General features: G+C 36.7%; 1 protein-coding gene across 1 annotated transcript in view; it reads right to left on the bottom strand.

Moving 5' to 3' along the window:
* CSMD1 (CUB and Sushi multiple domains 1) overlaps window positions 1–22565 on the bottom strand; it is a 1224748-nt gene that overhangs the window by 175221 nt on the left and 1026962 nt on the right. Inside the window, exons 32-37 of the mRNA XM_086461528.1 lie at window positions 20724–20837; window positions 18785–18880; window positions 9695–9898; window positions 8511–8635; window positions 7783–7879; window positions 494–598 (exon numbers count right to left, since the gene is read on the bottom strand). Coding sequence (XP_086317654.1) covers window positions 494–598; window positions 7783–7879; window positions 8511–8635; window positions 9695–9898; window positions 18785–18880; window positions 20724–20837 — 741 coding nt within the window. The remainder of the gene's footprint in view (window positions 1–493; window positions 599–7782; window positions 7880–8510; window positions 8636–9694; window positions 9899–18784; window positions 18881–20723; window positions 20838–22565) is intronic.

Raw genomic sequence — 22565 nt, 5'->3', positions numbered from 1 at the left:
GGGATTATAATGGCTTTTTTGCAATTACAGCAATTTGTTGAGGGAAAAGAGTTTGAAGGAAGGAAAGAACAACAAGGAATAAATATAGGCACGTATAAATAAGAAAAAAATGTACTATGTGTTCTGGTTTTATCTATCTCCAAGCAGTGAAACGATGACTTTTTTTTTGTTACCTAAATTTCAGAACTAAGATGAAATAAGTTGAAAAAAATCCCCACATCATAATTAGACCCCACGTTTTACAAATGTTACTCTGAATTGCCAAGTTGATTTGTTATATGCTGCTAATTTATGAAAGCTGGTTTTCATCAATTTCAAATGTTACATCATTTAAAATTTCAGTTTAATAGATATCACTTATATCAGGTTCATGCTGGGTAGACTTTAGTACTCAGGGAAGAAAAGAAAACCAAAAGAACAATACCAATTCTCTCTTTCCCTTTCCATATGCATGCTTTTTCCTAAGAAAGTTTCAAAAAATCAGCAGTCTTACTTTTGTATTCCAGGTGAAAACCAGCTGCTGCCACACTAATGTCAGAGTGAAAATGCAGGTAAAGTTGATTGGAGGTGCTATTCAACAACGCTGGTACAGTTGTACCTGGAAAAATAAAGTTATGGAATAAACTGTAGCATGTTGATATATCAGAGTTTTATATTGAAAACACATAACCAGGACTGAATCAGACAGGCTCATTTTCTTCTCATTATGTGCATGAGAATTGCAAACATTCTGCTATGTTCTGCCTTGTTTTCTCCTGAAGCTGCAGGAAAATGTTGATTACAAGTCATGACACTAAGATGCAATATAAGTACAATCAGATAAGATCCCATCATGTTCAGATGAAACTTTATTGACTTGGATAGAAAAAAAAAGGTGTAAATAGAAAAAAATCACATAAGGATTTGACTATGAGAACAAGCTCAACTGTGAGAACAAGCTCAACACAAACTTTGACTTTTTTCCACGTGTGTAAAAAACCTGCAGTACAGAACAGAGCAGTTGAGATTTTTTCTCTATGTCCACTCCACACCTTCCCACAATAATACTTCAACTACTTATTCTGAGGGTATGACAGGAAATGAAGAAGCAGATGCAACACCAAAAAAATAAGAGACATACTAGCTTTATCTAATTCAAATAACTATAATATAATTGTTTGCCACTGACCTCAGGGTGCACTACATAACATATTTACCTTTAACCCTGGACACATTCTTTGGCACTAGCATTGTTAAGTCTGACACATTTTCTTTGTTACCATATGACTACTATGTAACTCATATTCCACAGTCTAAAGCTGGACCATTTACTGAGGATAAACCATCATTTTCTATGATTACCCTCCAAGACAGTATCAATTCTATGATTCTATGAACTTCAGTAGTGGTTGCATAAGAAATATCTTCATCTCCTGTGGGGCATTTGCTGTTTCTATACTAACTGTGAGAAGCCAAGGTATAAGCTTGAAACTCAGGGTTAAAAAGAAATGCTGGAAAGAATTATCTTCATAAATCCATGGTCTAAACTAGGAAATAGTAAATACTTTTAAATCTAAAACTGTTTTAAGCAAAATCTTGATATAAATGGTGAGGAGCTAAAAAATGACAAGTTGGCCTTTAAGGAAGGTTTTACTGTCTAACATGGAAGCTTCAAGGATGGAAATTCACAGACAGCACAGAGCATTCATGTCACACAATACGTACCATGGAATACAGAAAATATTGAAACATCTTCCCAGAGGGAGGACTTTTCACAGTATCCGTATGGAATTTGAAATACATTTAAGGATGTTTAAGATACCTTTCTGTAAGTATGAGGATATTGACTCAGAAAGATTGTACTCTTGACCTAACAAAATTCCTCTTCTGGCAGTTCTGTGTCTTTGTAGGATCTGCTAACATTTAATGCCAGTCTTTTACTTCCTTAAAGGATGATATTCAAAAAGATGAGAAATTACATCCTATTGTACCATGAGAAATAAATTATTCTCATAATTGTATCATTCAATGACTGACAGCCTGTAACAAGTGGAGTCCCCCAGGTATAGATACTGGTCCCCACACTGTTTCAACATCTTCAGAAATTATCTGGATGATGAGATTGAAAGCACTCTCACCAAGTCTGCTGATGACACTAAACCGGGTGGTAAGGCTGACACGTCAGCCGCCTTACAGAGAGATCAGGACAGGCTGGAAGATCAGACTAGCAAGAACAGTGTGAAGTTTAACAAAGACAAGTGCAAAGTCCTGAACCAGGGTCGGAATAACCAAAGAGCTCAGTAGAGGCTAGGATCTGTGTGGGTGTGGAGCAGCCCTGCTGAAAGGGACCTTGGGGTCTTAGTGGACAACAAGCTGATCATTAGCCAGCAGTACACCACTGCAGCATCAAGGCAAATCAGATCCTGGGCTACATCCAGAGGGGCATTACTAGCAGAGATAGCGGTGTGATCATCCCACTCTATTCAGCGCTTTTCAGGCCGCACTTGGAATAGCATGTCCAGTTCTGGTCCCCACAGTTCGAGAAAGACACAGACACACTGGAGGGGGTCCAAAGGAGGGCCGTGAATATGATCAAAGGGTGGGAGAACCTGCCATATTTGGAAAGGCTGAAGGAGTTAGGTCTCTTCTTCCTGGAGAAGAAAAGGCTCAGAAGGGGACCTCACACAGTATTCCAATACTTAAAGAGAAGCTATGAAGAGGACAGAGGCTCTCTCTTCACATGGAGCCACATGGAGAAGACAAGAGGCATCAATTTTTTACAGTGAGAATAATCAGTCACTGGAACAACCTCCCTGGGGATATGGTAGAGTCCTCATCACTGGAGGTTTTCAAGACATGACTGGACAGAGTGCTAGGCTCCTTTTCTCACAAAAGGTTGGACTAGATAATCTTTTGAGGTTCCTTCCAACCTGGGCTTTTCTATGTTTCTATGATCTAACTGAAATTTTATTGATCACTTGCCAACATCTACTTCTTCTAGGATTGGGTATATGAAGCATGGAGGATATGTTTTAGTGTGGTGATCACGTGTAGTGTCCACAATGTCCTAGTTGTTTTGGACTTCCTTTATTGTCATCAGAGAGAAAGAGTACTTAAAGGGTAGAAGCAGATTTCATTACTAATAGCTTAGGTGTAGACATGTAACACGCATATAGATGAATACCATGTTTGCATACCAGACTGATTGACTTAACCTCTTTACTGAGAATCTGTACTTGAAAGAGCTAAACCCTGACAATCCCTGACTAAGGCCTCACTGTGATACATAAAAGCCTTACTTGCATTTTTGTTTAGTTTAGTTTTGCTTGCATCTTTGTTTTCCTGAGTTTTCCTTCCCTGACAAGGATGGTTTTAACTATTTGCTGAGCAGCGTTGATAAATAGGTAACATCTTACCTGACAAGATTAAACAGACCTTGAGCAAGTTCATCAGGCTTGCCGTGTAAGTCACTGATAACATGAACTCAGCCGAGATAAGCACCAAGGAAGTATTTTAAACCGAGCCCTTGTAACATTCGAGGCCGAAGGACTGATGAGCTCATTCAATGACTATATATGGACAAAGGAAGCCCAAAGTGCAACTAGCGGACAGCGTGAGGAAGGCTATGAACGACCACCGGAGGGTGAAAAGACCCTAACCCTAAATGTACTGTGCGCGCTTGGACTATGTAAATGAATTCCGGGCACTCATCATCAGAAGACTGCCCTTCTCAGGCAATCTGATGAATATGTATGATTTTTGTGTGTATGAACTGATGTGTGTTGCTAGCCCGTTGGAGCACTCATGGTGGAACATCCTCAGTGCTGCCCAGCGCTGCAATAAAGAACTCCTGCTTAATAACACTCTGTTGTTATTGAGTTTTCATCTCGGAATCCTTACCCAGCCGCACCCAGCCTCCCACCTCGGTGAGGAGCGTTAGAAAGCAAGGGCATTTGGAAGCTCCGAATTTTGTATCATAATCTGGAAAATAAAGAACTCTCCTAGGAGACAGTAAGTGTATGTTTTCCTCCTTACAAGGCTTACAAGGGAATGAGGACACATTTTCTACTTAAATTAATGTTTAATTATGATATTATTGTAGAAAATTTTGTCCACTATCCCTTTCAAGTGTTAGCAATGACAACCAGGAGCAATGTATCTCACTCCAGAGGTGAACACTACACTGCATGTGTGAAAGGCTGTCTAGGTATCTAAGAAGTTTCACTTTTCCAAATGAAAAATGAAGTATAGTTCCTCTGCAGGAGAAAAATCAATTCCAGTTATGGTTTTGTTTGGGTTTTTTTTTATTTCTTCTGAATATTGCAAGTAAAATTCTATCCTGTTTGTAAAAACTGTGGTCTTCCCAAGTGAGACAATTAAGACTTGATCTGTGCAAACAGTTCCTTAATTTTATTTAAAAAATCCAGATATAACATTATTATGTAAACGTGGAAACATGTCTACTGATGATAAAATTGATTAGTAATAATATGAATTAACATTGTCTGTCACTAATGCTCCTGTTTCATTCGAGGTTTTGGTAAGGCAACTAAGCTTTATTCATTAATCAAAAATCTGCTATACCTAGATATATTCTCTATGGCACAGCAATTGTTGTAAAAAACTGAGAAATTATTTTGGCGGTTGTCACTTAAATGCAATGTTATTTTCATTTCCTCATGAACCACAAGCACTGCTTTGATGAACAGGTAATATTGAAAGCAAAAATAATTCATAGTTTTCCAGTTACTCTAAATGTCTTTCAACACTGTTTAGTGTCATCTGGAATACTTGGTCTTAAATATAATCAGTTTGCACACAAAGAAGCATCACCTATCAATATTAGGCACAAGAAACTAACTGGTTCACTATTCCACTGCATGCCACAAGAGCATGCCTGGAGAGAATCTCTCTTGGCATTCAACACATGAGTCCTATCCACAGCAGCTTCCTTCCAAAGTGGCTGTACAAAAATCCATGTATTTTGCCACCAAGAAGACAGCAGCACAAGGTAACTTTTTGTCTGTTACCCCATGGTCTCAGGATTTTTATTATAACTTTGTTTATGAAGCCCCTATCACTTTCCCCTAAAATACCATTCACACATCACAAGCATTACTATAGCATAAAAAGAAGAAAAATGCCCTGATATTTCTGCCATTCACTGATAACCCACAGGATTAATCAAAAAATGACGAGACAATATGTAAGGGCCCAGATTGCTCTATCAGACAGCCCTTACTGGCCCTGTCCAACCCCCTGGGGCCTGCCCCCACCTTGCCCATGGCCCAGGACCCCATGTCACCTCCCTGGGGCCATCAGCCCCTGCCCAGTGATGCCGCAGCAGGGCTGGTCTCCATCTCCCCATGGCACTGCCCTACCCAGCCATGGGCCCTGCTGAGCTGGGTCCATCCATGGGCTGATGTCCCAGCCTTGCCTCAGCCTAATCTGGTCCCCAGAGAGATGCCCAATGCCTGGGACTGGTGTTGCCCCGGTGCCTTTGGCTGCCCTGCTCCTGGCTGGGGAGGTGGGATAGGCCCTGGCTGCCTGGCCCTGCCCTGCTGCCCCAGGGAGCCCCAAATGCAGGTAGCTGCCAGCCCTGCTGTGCCCTAGCACAAGGAAATGGTATAGTTATCTATCTCTGTAAAGTCTGCCTTAAGAAACAGACCGCAGTGAATTCACCTTTCCATATCAACTCTGTGACATAGTTTAACAGCACAATTTAGTAAGTTCTTAGTAATTAGTTGCACATCTGTGCATCTTGAATTCATATTTAGAAGACAGATGAATTCTCAGAGAGTGAATCAGAAGACAATGGTATTGTACAAGATTTAGTAAGAGAGAAATGATACCTTCTGAATTTTACCACTTATGAAATTATGCCTGCAATTCAGTTTCAATGTCACATTACTGGTTCAGTCTTAAGAACAGCAGATTTCATGTCATGTTTAAATACTCTTCATTAGGCCTTTCCCATACACAAAATAATTCTTCATTTTAAGTCTGACATCCATTATACAAAAGAGAGAAACCCACAATAAAGCTGTGCTACCCTTATCTCCAATTAAATATTTCTAATAAAAAACCCTGTCTTTTTCAGTTTTCCTGGAAATTAGGAAGTGTTTTAATCTAAAGCCAGATGACACACTTTTAGTATAGAATAAGAAAGTGTTTTGAGTCTTGGGTATTGTTAAATGGAATATTGCTAAATGAATCATTTCATCAGTTCTTTATCCAACAGGTCCTATATATTTGCGACATATTTCACTTCTCAAAGCTGACTACATTTCATAATTTCTTTCTTCCTTATTGCCAGTTTAATACACAGCATAGTTACTAGCATTTAATATAAAATGTTATAGCCTTTTGTACTGGGTCTGGCTGGGATAGAGTTAAATATCTTCATAGTAGCTGGTATGGTGCCGTGTTTCGGATTTCTGCTGAAAACAGCGTTGATAACACAGGGATGTTTTAGTTATTGCTGAGCAGTGCTGGCACAGAGTCAAGACCTTCTCTGTTTCTTACACTGTCCCAGCAGTGAGTAGGCTGAGGGTGGGCAAGAAGTTGGGAGGAGACACAGCTGGGGCAGCTGACCCCAACTGACCAAAGAGATATCAATACCATATGATGTCATACTCAGCAATAAAAGCTGGGAGACAAAAGAGGAAGGGAGGAATGTTGGCAGTTATGCCATTTCTCTTCCCAAGCAACCATTTCGCATGACGGAGCCCTGCTGTCCTGGAGACAGCTGAACACCTGCCTGTCAATGGGAAGCAGTGAATGAATTCCTTGTTTTGCTTTGCTTGTGCGTGTGGTGTTTGCTTTGCATATTATATCTCAACCCACGAGCTGTCACACTTTTACCCTTCCGGTTCACTCCCCCATCCCACTGTAAGGGAGTGAGCAAGTGGCTGGGTGAGGCTGAGCTGCTTACTGGGGTTAACTGACAACACATTTTAATATGTGAATTTTGAGGTGCTACTTCAAATTATTTAATTCAATATCCAAATAAATAGCGTGGTTATTTTTTTCACTTGATTACTCATTTCCTTACACAATCCAATATATATCTATACTTGAAAAGTCTGTGAAGTCACCAAAGAGGCAAATTCCACAAAATGCTTTAGCTACATCAGAATCAGATCAGGCTCCTGATAAAATTTATGAATCTGGGATATTTGTGACTTAATCTTATATGAGATATCTCTTTCTCTTAGCTTGGTTTATAGAACATGCTCTTTCTATAAAAATTGTCTTATAAAAAAAGTCAGTAAAACCATATATGCCTGATGTACATGTGAAACAACAAATTACATAGTTTGTTATGTCTCAGTTGTAGTAATTTTTTTTGGTCTCTGACGTTTGGTGAGTTTGGATGAATACTGAATGCTTCATCTTTTTCCCAAGAAAGGGAGGCTAACAAGGATAAACTAAGTCAAAGCTATCAAAGGAAGCTCCTTGAATGTCAGTACCAAGTTATATCATTATATCTTCTCTATGGGAGGGGTAGGTAAGATAAAAGAAAGAAGTGGAAGTATTGTCGCCTAAATCCCACTAATCAAAGCTAAACATTTCGGTATTACATTTTCTTCTGAAAATCTCTCTTTGAGTTTGAATGTTGACATGTTTACAGTACCTAAAATCTCCCCAAAATGGGAACATTTCATAATGATATCACAAACAAACATTACAATCACAAACATTACAAATAAACTCCTTGTCTATATGTGTGACCAAAGAAAGATGTGTTCTCTCATGCACCTAAATATAGAGCTGCATGTTTAAATCATGGCATATCCTCACCTGAAAAACTCCCAAGACGTGGTGCTGTCATATCTCCACCATCGTATATTTCAAGAGAGTCCCAATTATGTTCAGTGGCAAAGCTGATGACCTGGATCTGTAAAACACCATCACAGAACTTTTTAAACCAACTATCCATATGTATTTTCACATGTTCTAGAAACAACAAAATAAAAAGAGAACATGCCCCAAGGAAAATATAAAGCAGCAGATCCAAACAAAAACACCTGACTAAAAAATGTAAATAAAACAATCATGTTCACTTTTTACATTGTCTTAACTCTTAAAAAATATGACACTAGGTAAGTAAGAAAGAATTTTGCACATATGTTGCATGATTAGAAATAATTACTCAAAGTGTGAAAGAGCAGAAAATCAAGACAATTGCAGTCCTCTCAAGTGCCTCAGTGATAACCTAGCAGATAGAAAGTGTTGGCATTTGCATACCAGATTGAAGGGTCAGGACCTGCTTTCAATATTCCACACAGTTAAAGAGACAGCTACTTGTTAACCACTTCTCATTCATACCCCCATGTAAAAACGAAGTAACATAGGATAAATCTAACCAAAGAACAATACTGAGAAAAACAAAGCACAAATACTTCAAGTACCCCCAAAAATTGTGTTACTATTGCTATTTTCTGACACTTCTAGAGAAACAAGTAATTACTTTTAAAACTGAACCACACAGTGCTTAATATTCCATGCTTGACAGAATATAGACTTGCCTGAATACCTGATCCCTCAGTCACTATGATTTTCCACACACAATTCAGGCTGTTACCATAAGGTTCAGGGTAACCTGGTGAAAGAATAGTACCTCTCCGCTCGGTAAAATTCCCACTGCACGGCACTGAAAGGAAGTATTGTCATGAATTATTACAAAACCTAAACCACTTCAGAGAACAGAATAGTAATAATTTTATTAAGCAAATTTTAATAATTCTCTTTTGTACCATAAACACATATATATGAAGCAACGATCTGAATTTTAAAAACAGTGTCATCTAAAATATATGAACGATATCAAGCGTAAGATACAACCTGCATAAATAAACAATTCAGAAATGAACATAATTTTGAGTGTGTGCAGCCTAGAATGGCGTAGCAGCACAACCTAATCATGCCTTACCTGAGAGTAACAACAAAGTGTAAAGATAGAGCATTAAACACAATCATGATTGGCAGAAATCATGTGAACTTACCCATGTTCCAATATTGGATCTAGCTGGTAAAGGAGTGTGGTACATTAAATATTTTTACTGTATATGCAATTGCTTCTTTAAGGTTCAAGAAAACAGAACTAAACTAAACAAAAAAACCAGAATACACAGAAAATAAGACACCTACATTTATTTTTATAATACTCTAATTAATTCTAGAGTAAATTCCTACGAATAGCAATGAATTTTGCATGTAAATCCAAGGAGGGAGAGGAGAAAAACCTTTCAACATTTAAAAAAAATAATTTGAAGTGCTAAACATTATACCACTGCAGGTCTATTGAAGAAAATTAGCTATACCTAACAATGCTATCATTATTTGATGTACACTGTGCTGCTACTTGAAAAAAGAAATCATCCTATGTGTGACAGAAATATACAACAAGTACTGTGTAATAAAATAGGTAAAGACACTTCTGGAGAATTAAATTCTATCCTGTATTTCAAGCTGTAGATGAGTCATATTGTTCATATAATCTAAGTCATTATACGAAACACTATACTGCCTACCAGCCAGCTGGTACTCAATTACTTTTTGATATGGAAAACTGCTCTTTTAAATTGCGCATGACTGATATTAATCGAAGGAGAGTGAATATATGTGTTAAATACTATTTTCTGAAACATTTCCTGAATTCTGATTCAGAGACATGTGTGACAGAACAGATGACTGAAATATAATTGCTTACCTACACAGCTTGGTACTGTGTCATTCCACTGAGCTAAGGCATTAGGTACAGACTGACACTGGATAGCTTTTGAGCCTTGTAGCAGATAGCCAGGGCTACACTCAAATCGAACAACAGAGCCTGCTGAAAACTCAGAGCCGATTCTCCTTCCATACCTAGGCTCTGGAACCGAGCTACACTGCGTATCACTTGTGCGTGGAACAGCTGCATAAAGAGAGAGAGAAAGAAAGAAAAAAAGATGCCGTGAATCCAAATGACAGTCATCATCTAAAAAATAAACCACTAAAAATGCTCACTGTTTCTTGTAGGACAGAGCTTAATTGTATTTGATCCTTTTACTTGCTCTATTCCTGTATTCTCAAAGAATGGCCCAATGCTTTCACATCTGTAGCTGGATTGCAGTTTTGGGCTGTGACCATTTACAGTCATGTAAGTGCCATGGCAGCTTGGAGAGCAATTGACTTCGGAAGTGCATCCTTAGGCATGACAGAATCAGCAGGTGGGTGCTTCAGCTGCCCTCTTTAATGACAGTCCTCTTTAATACCACACCTACTGCCTATTTCATTTATTAAATATGGAAGGTTTTGCTTCTCATTAGAAGTTTCTCATTAGAAGCCAAGAAAAATATTATGCTGTACACATACAAATATTTTATTTATCATATTGGAGAATGCAAAGTGGTAACAATGGACCCTCAAGGCTATTTCAGTGTTTGCAGTTGACAACAATTATTTTTACCAATAATTTCTGAGAATTCATAAACCTGATGTGATACAAGAATAGTTAAAAGACTGTAAGCAACATTTAAAGAGCAAACTAATAAAATTCATTAGAAGGCCATGGTTTTATTTTCCCTTTGGCTTTGTTATTTATAACCACTTCTTTATAACAGGCATTTTTTTGTATTTACTGACTCTTGGAATTGTGCATATTGTTTGTGTATTAAACTTGTTCTTTCTACAATTCATTTTGCAGTTAGCTAGTAAATGTCCAATTTTTTTTAATTATTAAAAAAATGCTAGAAGTATAATGTGTGCAATATCATCTATGTTTTGTATAATAAAATAAATGCACACGAAAAATAATCTCATTAAATATAACCAGTTTTTCTGTGTAAGTGGCATGTTCAAAAGCTTTGTTTGATCAGTTTCAGGGGATTACTGCATCTAGATATGAATAAGCAACACAATGAAAACAGCCTGCCATTTTGTCCTTAATTAACAAAGACACAGAATGGCACAGGGAAAAAAAAAAAGGGGGGGAGGGGTTCAGGCTTTATTCCTGGCAGATTTTCAAACATGATATTTCTGGCTTACTAACCTATTTTTAAGACTAGTGTAATCATGGTTAAGACAGAATCATGGTTATATTTAATTTTATTTTACATCCTTACATTTAATTTTCTTTGCTGTCCTGTAACAGTGAAGAGCAATATTCCGACCTACTCATGTGCACACCTGTACACATATCCCCACACACACGCTTGTTCAGGTACCCTGGTCACTAAGGTGTGTGTGGCCTATATATACTTATTTTCATATTGATAGCTTTATGCATTTCTTATTTCTTATACTGTCATATGCTCTATTCAGAATCATAATTATTTAAGTGCAGTAGTTTTAGGTACGGTTAGGTGCTCTAGAAGTTAACACTTGTTGACAAGTTGGATACAGAACACTAACTGAAATCACTCTTATCTTAAATCTAGCATGAAATATGCAACACATTTCAGCAGAACATTGGAAGTTCTCATTTATGATTACATTATGTTCTTGTTTTCTGTATTGCTACTGAGAAAAAGTTAAGTTTATGCAAGTATTACTGAATTCAGAGAAAAGCTTTTTCAAAGAAGATTTAGAAATAAGTAGTAGCAATAAAAGTACTATACATGTTCCTTTTATTAATATGTAGTAGGTTGATTTGTCAGACAACGTCATACAGATACACTAACACATATTTTCTTCTAAATCAGTAGGTTAGATGGTTGCAGAAGATTTTAGCCTTGAAAGCTTAAGAAAGTTATAAAATGTATCCAAGATTGAAAGAAATTGTCAGAGGTAAACCATCATGCTCCTGGAATGATAACTACACAGTACAGCAAAACAAAAGTAAATCCTTTTTCCAAGTTTTTAGAATGGTTAAATACTTTACATAGTATAAACAAACCACTTCCCTTACAATAAATTTGATATACTGCCTTTGTTCAAATAAATGGGATTTTGAGATCATGTTTTCAACAGGACCTTAGTATCACCCAGCTGCTCTGTGAAACTTGCTTACGTGTGCAGCTCTAACCACGGCAGCAAATTGTTCTGCACTTGTGGAGGGATAATGAAGAAACCATAGTTCAAGGATTTCACACAATAATAGTTCTTCCTGATCATAACCTGCAGACCAGATGCAGTCTGCCAGGTCAATTCAACTGACCCAGCCTGCTCTTTTTTGTTGTCTTTCACTGGGACTAATAGCCTTTTCTCTATCAAATGGTCTACTGTACAAGCATTATTTTATTCAAAGCTTCTTTTTTTTTTTTTTTTATTTAATTGTGGAATGACTTTACAACTGTGTCAATGATGGCTACTCTCACATCCAGCTGTATGACTGTCACATGCATACAGCTTCTGCCACATGATTAGGCATTAGTCCATCCCTTGGTCAGGACTACTTGCTAAAATGGGAGTTTCAGTCATGAGATAAATCATTCACACTCATGTGATAGCAAAAGGTTCAATACATTGTCGTGGACAAACCAGGTTTGACTCAGGGAATTTATACTTCATTAAGCTTGATTTAATGTATTACCAATTAACACAAACTTCTGATCACTGGTTCAGGAATTAAGAAGAAAGAGGACACAAACAGTCAAACAACCTCTTAAGTAAACAGCTTTTCTTCCCTTTCCCCAGGCTCAACTTCAGTCAAACACCTATGTTCCCCCTTCCTTGTCTCAAATTCCTTGTGTCCATCCCAGTTCCACCAGTGAGGTGAAAGGCAGCACAGGAGATTGGGGTCACGTGCTCTCTTTTTGCTTGTTTTCCTCTGATGTACTTAGCATTTTAATCATTTTCTCTCCTGATTTTTGCTTCTTCAGGTTTTCACGTCACACTGTTTCTTAGTGTTCCTGCTCCAGCATGGGTCACCGATGGGCTACAATTGCTCAGAGATGTCCCCCCTACTACAGAACAGGTCTTTCACAAGCCACCAACCCCTCTGAGGTGTTCCCTCTCCAGCATAGGTTACGCACAAGACACAGTCCCTTTAGAAGTGCTACCGCTTTGGCATGGAGGGCCTCTTTCAAAGAGTGTGTCTCCAATAGTCCCTCCATTAGCATCTCCAGCGGCATGTCCCTAGAAGCATCTCTGGCCCAAAGCAGTCGTCACTTTCTCAAATATCTTTGAGAACAGGCACTACATGCTCCTCTGACTGGTGGATGTTTTGGCATGTAAGAGGTTGTTCACAGCAGCTTCAGAGAAAGCTGTTTGTGAGTGGCACACGGTAGAGCATGATCTCCTTCCACACAGGTCACCACTACAGCCCCCTGCTAGTTAAACTTTTAGCTTGACATGTGTCTAAACCTTACTTGTCTTCCTAAGAGGCTATATGACCTGACTGAAAATTTCAGTATCACTCCTGGAGTATTTTTCATTCACTGTGTGGAAGAAATGCTTGCTCAGTCTTTTATGGGAATACTACCTTTCTCTATTTATTTTTTCACCCACTTCCTCAAAATAGAGGAAGTTTCAGAAGAAAATTCTTGCTCAGATTCTCTCACCCTCAACTGGAGTCCACAGCTGGAAAATCCCTACAACAGCTGAGCAAAGGTAATGCACCCTTTTTAAGAAACAGATTAAAGAATATCCTATAATTTTATTTAATCATAGCTGGCAATTTGCATACATGTTTTTGTAATCCAAACAGCTTTTTTTGTGTAACTAGCATTTTCAGCATCTCTCAACAAAGAATGTCAAATCAACTGGTTTCATTATAATATTTCCTTATGAAAGTTATTTACCTGTCAGCAAGCTATCTCTGCTATTTTAGCAAATGTAGGGACAGTTTACTAACACTCTTAAGTTAGTTCATGTAACAGAAGTACTGCTATGTATTTCCTTTTCAGACTGAAACTCACCATTTTACTGAGAGCAGCCAGTAAGTAAAACAGGCATGGCAGCCACAAACATCCATGGCTAAAGTTGTGTCAGATTATTCTATTGTCAGCAGGAAACACTCAATGTCATGTTAAAATTGACTCAGCAAAGTTTTTCACAGGTTTTACTAATACTCTATTAATGGTTACAGTGAGATAAGAAATGCTAAAGATGCACAAATAAACTATGCCCTTCGATATAAGAGGCACAGTTTTTCTCATGCTTTTTTTCCCGTTTTAAGAACTTCCTAAAGAATACATGTAATGCGAGCCAGACATAACAACGAAGTGATACTCCCATACTGCTTAAAATGGAATTTAGATTTAATTAATCCATGGTAAAATGCAGTACAGTTACAAACGTCTATGAAAAATTGGGAAAATAGATGTGTTCCTCTAAAAGGTGATGCAGCCAACACAGCCCAGCTGAATTGCTTCTACATCAATAGACTATTTCAGCTTGAAGAGACCTACAACAATCATCTAGACCAACTGCCTGACCAACTGAGAGCTGACCAAAAGCTAAAGTATGTTGTTAAGGGCATTGTCCAAATGCCTCTTAAGCACTGACAGGCTTGGGGCATCAACCACCTCTCTAGGAAGCCTGTTGTAAACCAGGACATAATATGTCATGCTAACACATATGGAAAATAATACTTAATACTTAATAGTAAGTCTTAGTTCTGCTCTCTAATTACACTCAGCTGTAAGTGTGTGGCTATGTATTTTATCCTTGTCACAGATTAGATCAAGTTAATTGTTAAAGTCACACTCTTCTTTTTTTGTTGTTCCCCTTTGTCTTTTTTCCACAGTCCTTCCTCATTCTAGCATGCTAACTTTCCAAACAGTCTTATTTAAAATCTCATTTGACCTCATGAACTAATTCATGTATTTGTATGGTAAATCAAGTAAAGGAAGACAAGCACTAAAACCCCATAAATTTTAGGGTGGTAGAAAGGTCATTACTTTGCTTTTTAGGGAAAGAACTCTGTACTGCTGCAGCCTCAGTTATATAAAAATACATGCTACTGTTTCTTAGGTGATAACATAGCAGGAAAACGAGCATAAGATAAAGTTGAAAAAAATATAATTCCCAATCTTCTTAAATGTGATTGCTTTTAATATATTTCAACATACCTGACCCTAAATATTCTGAAAGACGATATTAATTCAGTCTGAAATTACAGATACCCTTTACCTGTTGCATGAAATACAAGGAAAAGTGGTTATCTGAGAAAAAGAAATGAAGGCAGAGTTGACATGCAGCTAAAAGGAAGTTTTTGAGAAAGTGGCATTGCAAAAGCCGTTAAATCTGAATCAAAAGCTACAAACCTTATGTGTTGCTTGTTCAAACCAGAATGCGAAATAATGCAAGCAATAACTTTTTTTTTTCCCTTCTAGCCTTCCTTCTAGCTTTTGCCTGCAACATTGGCAACCTAGACTTCTCAAGGTCTATCATAAAGACATTTGATTTTCTACGGTAATTATCCTCCATCTTTTAGTAAATGTTTCATACTGCTGTGAAACAAAATTGAAATCAGCCCAGTGGAAAAGTGAACAGGAAAGAAGGTCAACCTAGAATAGAGGGCGATAAATAAAATGATTGACTTTGCAGACCAGATGACTATGCTCAATGTGAGTGTGGATGTTATTCTCTGGAATATTTAAAAGGCTAGAAAGCAGGCAGTTGTTGGAACTACAATCACATGCTTCAAAAGAGAGAAAAATCTTAAATACCACTTATTAAATAGCACTAACTCATTAACCAATATCTGTAGATGTAAATCTCTGTATTAAATAAAGCTCTTAAGAAATATTTTAAAATATATTAAAAAAACCTGGATATACAAATAGCTTCATGATTCTGCTTAGACAAATCAAGTGGCTTTGCCTGACTCATTTTCTGCTGCTGGAGAGAACTTGCCATTTATTAAATCATATTTCTTACAGTTACTAAAAAATAAGTGTAGTCCAAATGACTGAAATGAGGCATATATGTGTGTGTGCTTGTATATATAGACACACAGCTAATAGAATTGAGGTTTTGCATCACTCTGAATTCTTTAAAAGCAGCAAAAAAATAACTAAACACTTTAGGCACATGAAAAAACAATTAAAGTAAGACAGAAAGGTGTCATTCATATGCAAATGGCTGATAAGAACTCAAATGCTGAAAGCTGGTTTTTAATTCCAAAAATCTATATCTACTCACTTTTCTGATTAATTGTGCATGATAAATTTAAATGTAAGTGATGCTTTTCATGTGTAAAAGGGCAGGTGCTATATTCAGAGTTAAGTGTGCAGTCATGGTGATGACTTTGTATAAACACAGAAGTAGGCTTAAAAACACCAACAAGGAGTTTGAACAGTCCCAACAAGCTCCTTACAACTATGGAAGTATTTTTGAGGTAAGGCAGTTCTTTCCATTAATTTGCTGTGTCAAACCATGACTACGCTCCAACATAAAAGAAAAAAATTAACAAAATGAATCTTGATAAAATTGTTTAGGACTATCCAAACCTACTTTTACACTTCAATTTAGTAAAGCTGAAAAGTCAGTATACAATAAACCATAGAGTTCAATGACAGTCTCATTAAGATTATTGGGGGTGTATGCAATACATCTAGTGAACTGCACAGAAGCCCCTTTGGGACTGCATTTGTTGCCCATACAGTCAATGAACATGCAACACTGCTCCAGGTGTCACCAGACTGCATTCTCTAAGACGCATGGATCAACTCACTGTACTAAGCTGCCTAGCTGCATGCTGACAGACTTGGGCGTGCTGTCTCATTCTTGCATTTCAGCTGCAGTATGCAAACATGCACATAATACCTTCTCAAATTCAGTTCTGTTGGGAGAAGATCCACACGTCTTATGTCTGCCACCCACCTTTCAGTACTGAAACTGCCTCATGGTCTCTGTTGTACCAATTATCCCTCCAAGCTCTCCAAGAAGGCAGAATTTCTTAGCGGTCTGAACAAAAACTCTTGAAACATCAACTGGGAGTACTGAGCAATACTAACACGATTAAACAAACTCCCCAAAACCTTGAACAGAGCTACAGATGCTCATGAGGTAAGTTTGAAAGTGTCTTTTGCAGTTTTACCGTCTCTTTATAGTATTACACTGAGGAATAGTGTGTGGTGCAGAACCCAGGCTAACCTCAAGCAAACTAATTCTGAAACTGTAGGTGATAAAAACATGTTGAAGCACAGCTATATTGCTTCAACAACATTATGCTGCCTATATGTATTCAGAGCTGAGATTTTCATAAGTACTTGAAATGTTTTCTTTATTTTTCTTTGTCTTTATGTCTTGAGAAAGCTGAAATGAACAGTACTTCTAGAGATAAAGACTTCAGGTGAATGTAACAAAGATTCTCGTAACAGCGCTTATGCTGTACTTATTTATTAACTCAGTAACTATCAGTATAGAACAATTCCCAAAATATATTTTTCTATTGTTTTTGTAAGAAAATGATCACCATTTTGTAACTGTAATTGGATGCGGCAAAAATTAAGCATAAAATGAATGTTAAGAATACAATTAAGTATAAAAGTATAAAGTGTTTATTTTTAATATCTGTTTCAGGTAACTGGATATTTATTCTCCAGAACCACAGGATCTATTTTCTGTGTCATTATAATGCCTGAATATAAACCAGAAAATTGTTGGAATGTTGATATTGTGTAATAAATCTACTGATTTTATTTTCACTGATTCATTGAATTCCAAAATGCAGCTAACAATTCTTGGTGGATTTCCAGTGTCCATTTCAAATGCTCCCCAGTGGCATGTTTTCACTTTCATCTCAGGAAAATCTGGCTTTTAACAAAGACTAATATGTGCTTCCTCTGGTCTATAGCAGTCTAGCAACTTACATCCAACTCAATATAAAATAAAGATGTATATCTCCTTTTGCTCAAAACCGAATAGTCGCTGTGTCTAGAAAAGTTCTATGGTCTTGTCCTTACTCATTTTAGTCAAGCAAAACACTAGCTACATTTAATAGATATTTCTATCACATAATTAAATTAAATAGCTACAGTCTGGCCAGCTGCTTACAAACAGAGAAAAGCTGTTTGCGCATGTGGATATAGATGAAGGACTGCAACATGATGAAACTGAGGAACCAGCAGAAGGTTGGAATTAAGGTAAGCAAACTTTGGCATATTCATGAAGTTGGTACATAGACTCTCCTAAGCAACAGGCATGAAGGGGAAGGATACTGATGAACTTTTTTAGAGAGATTTGAGAGCCTTGGAACAAATTATCCCATTGTGAGGGAAGACTGGGAATTTGGGCAGAAAGCCTGCAGGGCTAGACCAGGAGTTTTCAGAAAATTTAAACGCAACAAGGGGACATACCACAAGCGGAGTCAGTCAGGTAATAAATCAGGAGTATGACAGCATTGCTCAGCTACTCAGAAACAAAACCCAGGAAAATCCAAGTCTATCTAGAGCAAAAATTAGCAAGTGACATTAGGGAAAAAGAATCTACAGATATGCTAATTACAAAGGGAAGTTAAAAATGTATGTGGGTATGTTGATGCATTGCGGGGGTGGAGGGACGTCGTCAACCTAGTGACGATGCAGAAAATATTTAAGTATTGAATGCCTTTTTTTTTGCCTTGCCTTAACAGTCCTCAACTATATACTTCTATAAAGTGAGGATGTGAACACTCAGCAGTAAGGGAGCAACAGATTTCAGACTATTGAGAGAGGCTGGACATATTCAAGTCCATGGGGCCAGATAGGATTCACTGGAGATAGTTGGCATAATGAATCGAGTCTACCAGCAGGTGAAGTCCCTGATGGCTGGAAAAAGGTTAAGACTACACCCATATTTAAAGAAATACTTTAAGACCTGAGAAGAATTCAAAATAATACATCGTATGAGACTGGCACCAGTGTCTTCCACCAAAAGCAGACGTGTTTACCTTGGTAAACGAAGTGGAATCCCCTGGCTGATGCCCCACTCTTAGCACTGAATCGCAGAAGAATTTGATTAGATGTAGCCAAAGGCAATGTCTCTCCTACAAATGAAAACAGAAAATAAATTAAGTATGCAAACCAGAAACAACAGTTACAACTCTTCAGTATGTAATCAAATACACTGTTAAAATACATCGTTTTATGTTTGCCTCTCTAGTTAAAGAAAACATAAATAAGAGTGTATAAAATTACATTTGCCATTGGAGGTTTGAAAACTTGTCAGAATAAAAAGACTTCATGATTCAACAACATAAACTTTCTGACATTTACTGCAGCTGTTGGAACTAGAGCTCCAATAAACTACTTGTCTGGGAAACCCTACTGCCATCTGGGGACAAAATCATTAGAAAAAATTTTGGTTAACTTTTTTCTGTGATTGAGAGCTTTACCTTGCCTTGCAAAACACATTAAAGAAAAAAAGCCACAGGGGATCTTCATGTGACGTTTACCATTTCAAAACTAAAACTGAAGTGAGAGAGAGCACATCCATGACTCATTTTATGTAGATGCTTCTATAAAATACATGGTCACACATGAACTATATTACATTATTAACTTTCTAATACCATTTCAAAATTTATACATCAACTGTAGGATTAATAAAGATGTTTAAAATATGTTATCTCCTTTCCTGAGATATGTATCTGTAGTCCTGATAGAAGTTCAGTAATTAATTACTACAGACAAAATGATAGTACTTTTACACTGCAAGGATGCCACTTCATATGACAACTGGTTTTATTCTCATTGGATTATATCAACCAATATTTTAGGAAATTCTACTGAGATGAGTGATAATGCACTCATTCAAAATATATCAGATAACTGGGCAAATAGGATTTATGATTCTTTGACTTAGATTTGTTTTATATTATTGTAACTAGTAATTCCATGTAACAGAAGCCTATCGTAAACAAACGTATTTCAGATACGTCACAAGTCTGCTGTGAACAGACATTAGTTTCAACTTTTTTTTATATGTTTGATGCAGTAAAATTGGATGCTTAGATGAGTTGTCTCTTAAATTTGCACATTAAAAAGAAAATACTTTTGTTGCTGAACTCTTGCCAGCAATTAAACAAATTTTTAAACTATTTTGTGAACTCTTATTATGACACAAATGGTTAGGATTCACCAGAGGAAAATGATTAACCACATTTTTAAAATAATAAAATGTTTTCTATAAATCAAATAGATATGTTATATTATTTTAATATCAAGTATTTCTCCAATTATTCAAAATGAAAACCAAGAAGCCAAGAAAAGCCCTGGATTGCAAAAATCTTAAACTCACATATAAAACTCTCCTAAATACTAGGAGTGTATGACAGAAATACATTTATATATTATCCATTTGAGATGAACATAGTCATTATAGATGCATACACTGGAAATTCTGGCCGTGCTGAAATCCATATAAGTGTAATTATGATTTCACAGGGCCAACATTTTGCTAGTGTTACCTGAATGCAACAGCTGGCCTACTTTTAGTCTAAGTGCATGTTTGCATACAGATAATTGCATTTCGTGAATACAAGTAATTTGTGTTTAAATTAGACATTCAGAAAATGTAGATGTTTAATTCACAGAGTTTAGGGGCAGAGAAGATAATTATACCATCCAATCTGCCCTCTTACATAAAGATCTGAGATTTTCATTCAATTAGTTTTGCGCTCATCCCAGCTATCCGTTCTTGCCTAAACCATATGTTCCAGAAGAATGTCTTCATTCAAAGGTTTAGAAGGGTCTTCCATTTCCCTTGGCATTATGTTCCAGTGAGTTTATTATTATACTTCCAAATGAAATTCATAACATTCTCTTGAATTTTTTTTTTTCCATACTGATCTGTGTAAGAAATGTGTACTTCTTTTCCTTGTTACTCACCTGAGTGGGAGCCAGACAGTGAACTAAGAAGTCTAGCCTGAGAGTTTTCTCCATCAAATAATTCTGCCACATCATTCAAAGCTGTCTGGAAATAGGCAAATTGTCCAAACACAACTACATTGTTTTTTAAAAAAAAGAAAGACAAAGAGAGAACAAAATTAAAAAGAGAGAAGATAAAACAAGAACCTAGTCTTTAAACACAAATTTAATGAGATATTTTTGCTTGTCTTAGTTACCAGTGGATTCCTGTATGAATCCTTTGCAAGTTATATTATCGTCTACCATGATAAAACATCTGCATTAAACATAAGTAATAAGAATCCGATATGCTTTTCATTATTTCCTTATTTTTAACTTTTAAAAATAGATAATTAAATCACTCTTTCCCCAAAAGTGTGCTCTCCAGTCAAACAAGTCTTGTTCCTTATTGCACTGATGAGGTACTGATGAGAATAAGAAAAAAGAGTATCTAAAAAGGAAAGTTGTTTACCAAAATTTCATTACCAACCTTAGGAACTACTAAGAAGCATTTATTTTCACACATGATTAATTGCTTATCCAGCTTTAATCTGAGGAAGATGTTTTAAACTTACTGATTTGGCTACTTTTGTGACTTTGTATTAGTACTTCTTTTATCAGAAAGAATATATAAACTGATCAAAGATTAAAAATATCAATGTGTAACTGGTTTTGATGTATCGCTACACTTAATTTGCACTTCAGCTCTAAGTAATTTAAACTGTATTAACAAATAAATCATTTAATTATACAACACGTCTCACTAGTAAATATGAAATAGTTCACAAAATTCAGATATCAGCAACAGAAATATGAAGTAATAAACCAGTAAAATCAAGTCAATAAAAATCTATCTTCATCACTCAAGCCACCCATATTTTATTGACAAGGGATTAATCTGTTTTAAAATTATACCTATTCCATATTCTGTATACAAACCATGGATCTTCAATGCAGCACAATTTCTGTACAGACTGTATTTACAATTTATTGTAAAGTTCTTAATTTTTTTAAAACCAAATTGCATAGTCCAACTTCTTGATTTTTAAAAGCAGGGTTGACTTTGAAGTTAGATCAGGTTGCTCAGGTCTTTTTCTCAGTAAATTTTGAACATTGGCAAAAATTCTTCCTGGAGCTACCTGTACTTAATCACTGTCATGGTAAAGAATATTTTCCTTATATCTAGTTGGAATTTGGTGTGCTACAACTTGTGACTACTGCCACTTGTTCTCTTACTGCATACTTCTGGAAGGAACGGTCCTCCATCACTTATCTTCTGTAAGCTGAAATTCCTTCAACTTTTCCTTGTACTGTGCTTCCTAATCATCTTGCTGGCCTTCCAGTTGGGCTGGTTCTATTTTAGCAATCTGTGCCCTGTAACTTAGAAGCACAAACCTATAGACATAGTTTCCATATGCTATTTCATGAAGGCTACAAAGAGGGAAACACTACCTTCACTCAACTTGTAGGCCTCATCCTTGCTAATGCAGCTACTGTGCGGTCAGTCTTCATCACTTCAAGGGCATCCTTTATGCAAACTATTATCAACTAGAAGTAAAGTTATTGCAATGTTCTTCAATCCCCAACCCTATTAGAACTGCAAAAAATTTATCTTTTTAAAAGAAAATTTATATCACAAATGAAAAATAATTGTTTTTAAGTTGTGCCTATGGCCTGTATATTCAAGTAACTTTTCTGTCAGGCCCTCTGCAAGTCAGGACCATTATGAGATCTAGTACAGAGAAATCATTTTGTCAGGTACTTGCCAAGCATTGAAAATGTTAGCTATAGACTATACTTGTGTCAGTTTCTCTTATTTCTCAT

Source organism: Leptosomus discolor, chromosome 2 (assembly GCF_034619465.1).
Source record: "Leptosomus discolor isolate bLepDis1 chromosome 2, bLepDis1.hap2, whole genome shotgun sequence".
NCBI lineage: Eukaryota > Metazoa > Chordata > Aves > Leptosomiformes > Leptosomidae > Leptosomus > Leptosomus discolor.
The sequence above is the reverse complement of the archived record's forward strand: the minus strand, read 5'-3'. Positions and strand labels throughout refer to the sequence as shown.